Here is a 10,246-nt window from a genome sequence, read left to right as displayed (position 1 = left end):
CGTTTTTCCAGCAGCAGACTATGATCGATAATGTCAAAAGCTGCACTGAAGTCTAACAAGACAGCCCCCACAATCATTGTATCATCAATTTCTCTCAGCCAATCATCACTCATTTGTGTGTTTGTTGAGTGTCCTTCCCTATAAGTGTGCTGAAAGTCTGTTGTCAGTTTGTTTACTGTGAAAAAGCATTGTATCTGGTCAAACACCATTTTTTCCAGAAGTTTACTAAGGGTTGGTAACAGGCTGATTGGTCGGCTATTTGAGCCAGTAAAGGGGGCTTTACTATTCTTGGGTAGCGGAATGACTTTAGCTTCCCTCCAGGTCTGAGGGCACACACTTTCTAGTAGGCATAAATTGAAGATGTGGCAAATAGGAGTGGCAATATCGTCCGCTATTGTCCTCAGTCATTTCCATCCAGATTGTCCGACCCCGGTGGCTTGTCATTGTTGATAGACAACAATATTTTTTTTACCTCTTCCAAACTGACTTTACGGAATTCAAAAGTACAATTCTTGTCTTTCATAATTTGGTCAGATATACTTGGATGTGTAGTGTCAGCGTTTGTTGCTGGCATGTCATACCTAAGTTTGCTTATCTTGCCAATGAAGAAGTCATTAAAGTAGTTGGCAATGATGGAGCTGAGTTTGCCTTTTTCCCCAAAGTTTTATTTAAGGTGCTCCAAAGCGTTTACTATCATTCTTTATATCATTTATTTTTGTTTCATAGTATAGTTTATTTTCATTTTTATTTAGTTTAGTCACATGATTTCTTAATTTGCAGTACTTTGCCAGTCAGTTGGGCTGCCAGACTTATTTGCCATACCTTTTGCCTCATCCCTCTCAACCATACCATTTTTCAATTCCTTATCAATCTAAGGGGATTTAACAGTTTTTACAGTCATTTTCTTAACAGGTGTGTGCTTATTAGTAACTGGAATAAGCAATTTCATAAATGTGTCAAGTGCAGCGTCTGGTTGCTCCTCATTACACAACACAGACCAGCAAATATTATTTACATCATCAACATATGAATCACTACAAAACTTATTGTATGACCTCTTATACACTATATTAGGCCCAGCCTTTGGAACTTTGGTTTTCCTAGATGTGGCTACTGTATTGTGATTACTACATCCTATGGATTTGGATACTGCTTTAAAGAAAATTTCTGCAGAATTAGTAAAGATGTGATCAATACATGTTGATGATTTAATTCCTGTGCTGTTTGTAACTACCCTGGAAGGTTGACTGACAACCTGAACCAGGTTGCAGGCACTGGTTACAGTTTGACGTTTTTTCTTGAGTGGGCAGCTTGATGAGAGCCAGTCAATATTTAAATCACCCAGATAATATACTTCTCTGTTGACATCACATATATTATCAAGCATTTCACACATATTATCCAGATACTGACTGTTAGCACTGGTCTATAGCAGCTTCCCACCAGAATGGGCTTCATTAGCCACTACTTTTGCCCCATCCCTTTCAACCATACAGTTTTTAAATTCCTTATCAATCCATGGAGCCTTAACAGTTCCAACAGTCAGTTTCTTAACAGGTGCATGTTCATCAATAATTGGAAGAAGCAATTTCATAAATTCATCAAGTGCAGCATCTGGATGCTCCTTGATGGCAATTTGAATGCACAGAGATACCGTGACGAGATCCTGAGGCCCATTGTTTTTGCCATTTATCCACTGCCATCACCTCATGTTTCAGCACTGTAAGTCGCTCTGGATAAGAGCGTCTGCCAAATGACTAAAATGTAAATGTAAATAATGCACAACCCCATGTCGCAAGGATCTGTACACTATTCCTGGAAGCTGAAAATAGAATTGTTCTTCCATGGCCTGCATACTCACCAGACATGTCACCCATTGAGCATGTTTGGGATGCTCTGGATCAATGTGTACAACAGTGTGTTCTAGTTCCCGCCAATATCCAGCAACTTCACACAGCCATTGAAGAGGAGTAGGATAACATTCCACAAGACACAATCAACAGTCTGATAAACTTTATGTGAACGAGATGTGTCGCGCTGCATGAGGCAAATGGTGGTCACACCAGATACTGACTGGTTTTCCACACCCCTACTTTTTTTAAGGTATGTGTGACAAACAGAGGCATATCTGTATTCTCAGTCATGTGAAATCCATAGATTATGGCCTAATGAATTTATTGACTGATTTACCTATATGAACTGTAACTCAGTAAAATCTTAGAAATTGTTGCGTTTATATTTTTGTCCAGTATAGCTGTAGTTTGGTGTGAGAGAAGGGTACACTCTCCCTAACTGACCTGACTATTGTATCAATCAGGTGAAAATGCCCTCTTGAAAACACTTCATCCACTACAGCATAAATGATGCAGCTATAGGAAGCTACACACTTCAGATACCCTCTGTTCAAACTCTGTTTGATGTAGCTGTATGTCTTCCTGTCGACAGCTCAGCCAAAGCTCCATCAGTCTCCCACACTTCCCCTCTCAGTCCTCCCCTCCCCCATCTCCCCTCTCAGTCCTCCCCCACCTCCCGCTGTCCTCTCCTCCCTCCCCTCCCCCCTCAGTCATCTCCTCCCCCACCTCCCCTCTCAGACCTCCCCCACAGTCCTTTCCTCCCTCACTTCCCCCCTCAGTCCTCTCCTCCCCCCACATCCCCTCTCAGTCCTCCCCCACCTCCACCACAGTCCTCTCCTCCCTCACTTCCCCCCTCAGTCCTCTCCTCCCTGCGCGACTACGGTAGGGAGGGATAGAGGGACGCTCTTATTAATGGTTTAGGTTAACCTAGTGGGGTCAAACCCATTGGAGCTGGTGATGGATCTGGTCTGCAGGAGCAGGGAGCCTGCCCTGAGATGAGGCAGGGATGATTCCTCCGGCCTCTGCCCACACATCTGTCTTTAGCCTGGCCGGTCTGTTTCTGTGATCACAAATACTGTGGGTAGGAATCAGAGGGATGGGGACATACTGTAGGGGGGGGTATAGGGTAGAAGTTCCCTGGGGGAGTAACTGATGGCCATTCAGATACAGTACACAAACACACTCCTACACACATGCACACTTGCACACGCACACTGTCTGTATGGGGTAGTGGATGGTGGTCCATTATTGAGGAAGCTACTTACCATGAGCTTGACTTATGTGATATATGGTCTATTGGAAGTCTACTGAACATGCTAGATGAATAGATGGATTTTTGTAAGATAAGAGTTGGAGTTTAATTAAAAGTAGAGATAATCCGAAGCCAAGAAAATGACATCATTCCCATTATGACATGCGTTGTAATTGACCCAAGACCTAGTTTTGGCACATGTACTGTATGTCCTAGATAAAATACTCTGATGCATACTTTTGTTTGGCAATAACCAAGAAGTGAAGTAGTGCCACTAGGAAAACAAAGGCAGTGCAATATCAAAGCATCTGACACAAGTTACGCTTAAATCAAGCGTACCGTTCATATGGACAGGTTTTACACGATGAGACGCTATCCGCTACAGAACAGAAAGTGATCTCAGAGAGAGAGAAACACAAGGGCTGATGTCAGCCCTCAGCTTTCAGCCTTCAGCAGAGGAGAAAGGCAGAGAACATGCTCCTGTTTCCATGTGGTGGGATAATATTAACGTGTGTGACTATCGGAGGGAGAGGGGGTTGGTTAATAATATCAATGATTTATATTGTTTCTGAAGAGATGCAGTGCCTGAAGAGGTTTTTTTATGCTAATTATAATTTCCATGTAGATTATACATATTATACTTAGTACTTCAATAGTTAAATTACAGTATATTACTATAGTGTAACGCTTTGGTTACATCCCTGTAAGGCCGACCCAGGACACAATCCCGTCTACAATTAGTGACTCATAAGTTGTGTGACTACAATAAAACAAAACATATGCTATCACAACCTAGGTTTTTATTATCTTCCATTTGATACATTTTATAGAAATTATAAATGACAAAAAGACCAACTGCTTCCTGTGCTGGTGCCTTGTAGCACAACACAGACACAGCTAATTGGGTTACATAGCTTTGCTGCAAGGCACACTGCAGACATGTTACTACTCTGAAAGTCCTGAGCTGCATACAGTAGATGGGTGGGTTGTTTAACGACTAAACCAATGCATGCGCAACCCTTAGAGCAAAACAGACGGAGTTGGCTTAGAATCAAAGGATTATTGACAACATATATATTTAGTCTCCAAATGTTTATTAAAAACATAAATACATTTGCAAAATGAGCACTTTTTGTCTCTCAAATACATTGTTACCGTTGTTGGTTAGCTAGCTAGTGAATTTTAGCCATATTAGCATAGACGTGACATGAGTGAAAACACCTCAAAACAAGACATGGTATCAATAACAAGATACAACGAGCTGAAACGAGCCACCTACGATTCCCCACATGGCAGCTTCTTGTCATTGTTGCTAGCTATCTGACCGTCCAGAATCATAACAACACACAGCCTTCTGCCTCTGCGATGCGCATGCATAGTTTTAGTGCCGTTGTCAGGCAACCCGTCTGTAGGGCAATGGAATTACAAAGCACAGGGAATTATAATATTCACACTGTCCTCAGCTTATAGGACATTCTGTAATTGATCTTTTGAGGGACGATTTCCTGGACACACAAAGTATGCTTAATGGAGTGCTCAAACTGGCTCAGAGTGGTCAAGTCACAGAGGGGCACATTTTCAGCAATGCATTGTTTAACATTGGGTGTTAACCTGAAAGTAAGCTTCATCTGTGTGTTATGAACTGAAATGCACTGCTCAACCTCGATGAGCAGACCTTTAATAACCTTGAAGCAGTTTATCTCCTCTGACATTTGACTCTTTTGACCAACAAGTTCACAGTTTATTGGCTCCATGGAGAGGCATCATGTCTCTCCAGTCTAGGAGACAACCAGTCAGTCATCAGCATCTAGGCCTACATTATTCAGACTTCTGGAGGTCCTCTTCAATCAATCAGTGTCACAGTCAGATTTCTGTCAGTCAACATTGGGGGTTATAAACGTGCGCAGTAGTAATGTTAAAGTTAGAGTGGCTGTGAGTCAGTTGGCTGGCTGGACATGCAGAAGAGACATTCACAATCACTATCACATGGCCCAGGATATGTTGGCCGCATGTTCTTTAGCCTTCATCCGCAGCACGGCGATGCTGGACGAGCGTCTCTCAAACTCGGGCTTGGTCTCGAACGGGTGTCCATTGGGCGAGGGCGTGAGGAGGGAGTCGGCCGTGAAGAAGTTGTTGAGGGAGACGTGTCCAAACTGGTTCTGCTGGTTGGGGAAGCCCACGTACCCATGGTCGGCTGCAGAGCGGGGGGAGTGGGAATAGGAGGTGACACATGGGGGAGATCCACGGGGAAGCATGCAGGAGGAGACCACAGAGCCACTGGGAGCAGGGCTGGGCCACAGGTTGTTGGGGATCTGTGGAGGAAAATAAAACAGATAATTATTTATTTGGTTATTTATTATTCTACCGGAGAAGTTGATTGGTCTTGATTTTGATTATGAAGTGCTACTGATGTTTTCAGTATTTTGCCACTGTGGGGCATTAGCGACATTTCCACATTGCATTAAAATTATTATATTCTATATTGAGGGTATTTTCTTTTTATAAAGTGTTATCAGGCTACTTTAGCTACATTTCAGATGTCAGGGATGTGATAGAAGATCGGGGGGATGGGGGGGCTTCCTGTCCAGATGTCACAAATTGTATTCCTGATTAACCAGGGAAAATCTAATCTGTAAGATCTGAACTCATCTGGTCACTATACTTACTATTCAGCATTTTCCCTACACGCTTAGACAAAAAAGGTGCTATTTAGAACCTAAAAGGGTTCTTCAGCTGTCCTGATAGGAGAATCCTTTGAATAACCCTTTTTGGTTCCAGGTAGAACCCTTTTGGGTTCCATGTAGAGGAACCATAAAGGGTTCTCCTATGGGGACAGCCGAAGAACTCTTTTGGAACCATTTTTTCTAAGAGCTTTTTCTAAGGGCTGCAACCATAGTAGGCTACTGCCAAATGTTGGTTTACATACAAATCTAGCTAATACTAGAAACATAATTAATTGTGGTGGTGGTGAAGATTGTGGTCTGGTTTGGTGGTTATAAGTAATGACGGTTTTTTAGTGTTTATATTTTCAGCTGGTTGCAAACAAAATTATTTCCCTAAACATATGACATCAGAGAGCATATCAGATATGACCTCAACCATCTATAAATATAGCAAAAATGTTACACAAACTGCACATTTTAAAACAAATCCAGATCATGCTGTTTTGTAGAAATGTCCATGTCCAACCCACAAAAATGTAATTTATGTTCCCCCTACAGTATGAACAAGGAAGAAATCATCAACTTTCAACTGGATTTAGTCATGGTTGTATATCAAACAGTAAAATATAGTGCATGTTTCAATCCCCCACTTATCGTCAGTGCCCTCTATAGTAAGTAATCTATCTGGATAAACTATATTAAAGGAGCGGCAGGTAGCTTAGCGGTTAAGAGCGTTGTGCCAGTAACCGAAAGGTCGCTGGTTCAAATCCCCATGCAGACTAGGTGAAAAATCTGTCGATGTGCCCTTGAGCAAGGCACTTAACCCTAATTGCTCCTGTAAGTCGCTCTGGATAAGAGCGTCTGCTAAATGACTAAAAATGTAAATGTAAATGTAAAATGAGATGGGTTTATTCTAGTGTTTATATGAGAAACATATGAGAGGGAACAAAATATGCTGAACAGAATTCAGGCATGGATTTAGGCCAGGACATTGAGAGCCTGGCTGTACGGCTTTACATCTTCAAAGCTAATCCTCTTCAACGATGTTAGTCTGTGAGAGTAGTCTATCTACTTCAAACACGACACACGCGTTCTACACCGACATGAGTGACCACACCCCACCTAAGGATTTCGATGGGTTAGACAAAGTTAAGCATGTATCATCGTTTACGGGTATGAAGGCTTTATAGGAATGCGTTCTTGCAGCCCCTTATGGCTTTAACGTTTAATGTTGGCTTTAAAAGAATAGCCTACACAGCCTAGAGAAAAGTAGCCTTGTCGCGCCAAAGGGATAAATATTTTCAGTGAAATCTGAGACGGAATCATTTATTATAAATAATAATAAATCATTAATTCCAGTGGTTTGCCGAGATACTTTCTAATCAACTTTGGAAGTCTTATCTGAAATATGGTGCATGATAAATCGAACCCGCCGTCAAAGATGGTAAATCTATCAAGGGTTTGTGGCGGTCAACAGCCCTCTCATCTTATTTATAGTCTAACCAGGTTAGACTAACCTATTCCATTTTGGCGCACGACATGCTCCACAAATGATAGTCCTAATTATTGTTAATAATTACCTCATTAGTATAGCCTACCAAAATCATATGTTTAATTTCAGATTATATAATTTTACAGAAAATGGAGACAAAAAAACTATTCAACAGTGGCAAATAAATTGTAGCCCTGGTAAAAGAGCAAACTTGCCTGAGAGTAACTGTCTGTTCTTGGCAACACTGATATATCGTATGTGGCTGCAAAGTGACTTTTTGCCTGTTGAATCTGTCCGTAACGTTCTCTTTTTCTCCACTTGGCTCTTCTGTTTTGAAACCACACCTAAAAGGGGAACGAGAGATACAAAATAATCAAACGTTGTCTATAAAGAACTTGGTCAACATGTCAACATGTACCCTTCTTTTTCAGCGTTGTCTTATCCTATGGCTATATTATATTACATATAGAGTACACCAAGCCCTCACATAAATATAGAGCCAATAAAGAAATCGATGGTAAATTCTTAATTGACAGTAGCTAATCTTAAATATGCTCCTAAAATATAGTTAAAATGCATAAATGGCCAACATAGCCCTACATTAAATAACATTGGGCCTACATATTTTGTATATCCTAAATAAATAACGAATTGTTTTAATAGACCTAAAATAAGCCCGAAGTGATCTCAGTCAATAGTAGGCTACATGTCATGTTCCCGTTTCTGTTCCTAAACAACGCTGCAATAGAACAACTGAAGGACAGTGAGAGTAGGTCTACATTACCTGCACTCTGGCCTCCGTTAGTTCAGTCCTCATCGCCAGCTGTTCTCTCACATAAACATCTGGGTAATGAGTTTTCTGAAACACCTTCTCCAACTCCTCTAGCTGTGCGCTCGTGAATGTCGTCCTGTGCCGCCTCTTCTTACTGCTCGATACGTTACTGTCACACTTGTCACCCATTTCGTCCAAATCCGTTTTCTCCTGACCTGCCGTTACCGGCGAGGACCTCAGATTGCAACAGTTGTCGATCGACCTTCCAAGGTCCGCGTGCAAGGTATCTTCCGTTTTCGGGACACCATAATTCGCTATATGGAAGAAAAATAAAATTATCATTTGTATTATAAATCAATGAAAAACGCAGATGTTGCAAAAAAATATAGGCATATGCCATATTGCCATATTAAGTAATCTATGCGCAACAGGCGAGTGATAGGCTATAAATAATAGGCCTATTCACGAATATATTTAATTTAAGAGAGATATATAGGCCTATTTGTTATCTAACATATATGCGGTGAATGTGAAATATTTTGCACTACGGTTGCATTTAAGTTTTAACTTAATAATGTGAGCCTATAAAAAAACTGACATTCCTAATATTAAACAGGCACATTTTAAATATGATCACATCTGCCCAATGCTCTTTCAAGGTGTTACTAGCTTGGCAATAAAAAAAAAGAACTAAATTGCCTCAATCCAGTCGTTTATGGATTTAGAGCAACAAGAATGACATAACACATTTTAAAAAATTGTTTGTGATATGGCACATACTCAGTCAAATGTGGAGATGTGATGAAATTACACACAAGTAGCCTACCATGTTCGTTTCTCAGGCACAATTTTGAGAACAAAAAACGTACAGGTATCAGGAGGCCTTTTGGTAGGCCGTCATTGTACATAAAAATATGTTCTTAACTGACTTGCCTAGTTAAAAAATAGCCTATAATGCATTTACACGCAGTTATAGGCCTAATGCATCGTAACAGCACATCTCATAGCCTACCAATTCCAGCGGCAGTTGAAACTATATTTGGTAACGTTTTATGCATGGAAAGTGGAAAAAGTGCCATTTACTAACCGTTTTGGTCTCCACAAGGCGAGGACTGCTCCATTCGCGGGTGGTGCTCGCTGCTCTGTATCCCGAAGGCCTGCACACACTTGGGCGATGTCTTGCTGTAGTACTGCACACTGTCCAAACTCTCCATAACTTGGTCCAGCGCGCCACCAGAGCCCATGTAGTAGTCGCTGCCCTTAATCGCTTGACTTTTCAATGCGAACTTATCGTTCATGTATTCCATCATCTCCTACCCCAGATCCCGTCGCGCACAGAACCTTGTCAACAGACCTTAAATAAGTTCTGTCGACGTTCGACAAAATGGAAGAGCTATATCGGCTACCCCGGCAACACAATAATTCGCCAAAGCCGTTAATTTGTCTCGTCTTGAAGGCACTTTGGTCTCTTTATAACAGGAGGGAGAGGGGGTTCCTTGACGAAGCCTCCCTCCCCACTTTTGAATATGGAGCAGTAAGAACTCCTCCCACGCGCACAGTCCAAACCAAACACACTTTAAGTGATTCTAGACCCTAGAAATGGTCTTAAAGGAAACAGTCAAATTGACTTTAAAATGTACAACATGTTTAGACACCCCAAATAAAGAGGGGTAATGATTTATCTAGCCTACTGCAAGTTGAGACTGCACATACAATTTGTTAGAGCGCATGGCTAATTCAAACGGACATTGGTCTTAGACACTCACTTGATGGTCATACCAGTTATTGGTTGAATAATTGCTAATAAACGGAATAACTGTATTATCATGGCAATATATTTAGTAAAATATTCATTCACAATGTGTAACAACTTTTATGATATTTTTGGAATTCAAAACTATGCTTTTAAATGGAATACTTTCTCTACAAAATGGTGAATTATAGGCCGATGCAAATTGCTCGTGGGTCTTTTAGATAAATTATAGAAATTAAGACTGACTTATTTGTGTGCTTTGAAAGACAGTTGTACATGCGCCCAATTTTGTGGTAATTCCTTAGGCCGACTGTATAGGCTAATAATAATAATTACAATAATAATGTTAATTTGTTTTGCATTTTTATTGTCACCTTTCATCACATTTGCTGCAGTTACGCGCAAAACACATTCTGATTATGCGAGGCTTTTTAATCTATTGAAATGTATTGTTTGGTTAA

The 10,246-nt window shown here is 40.9% G+C and overlaps 1 protein-coding gene across 1 annotated transcript; it reads right to left on the bottom strand.

Moving 5' to 3' along the window:
* Window positions 1-4,358: 4,358 nt before the first annotated feature.
* Window positions 4,359-9,479, bottom strand: LOC121531290 (ALX homeobox protein 1-like). The gene is made up of 4 exons (XM_041836530.1): window positions 9,120-9,479; window positions 8,045-8,346; window positions 7,476-7,604; window positions 4,359-5,417 (listed from the first exon to the last, which is right to left on the bottom strand). The coding sequence occupies exons 1-4, from the start codon at window positions 9,340-9,342 to the stop codon at window positions 5,088-5,090; spliced, it is 984 nt and encodes a 327-aa protein (XP_041692464.1). The 5' UTR covers window positions 9,343-9,479; the 3' UTR covers window positions 4,359-5,087.
* Window positions 9,480-10,246: the final 767 nt, after the last annotated feature.

Source organism: Coregonus clupeaformis, chromosome 19 (genome assembly GCF_020615455.1).
Source record: "Coregonus clupeaformis isolate EN_2021a chromosome 19, ASM2061545v1, whole genome shotgun sequence".
In the NCBI taxonomy this organism is placed as follows: Eukaryota; Metazoa; Chordata; class Actinopteri; order Salmoniformes; family Salmonidae; genus Coregonus; species Coregonus clupeaformis.
The sequence above is the reverse complement of the archived record's forward strand: the minus strand, read 5'-3'. Positions and strand labels throughout refer to the sequence as shown.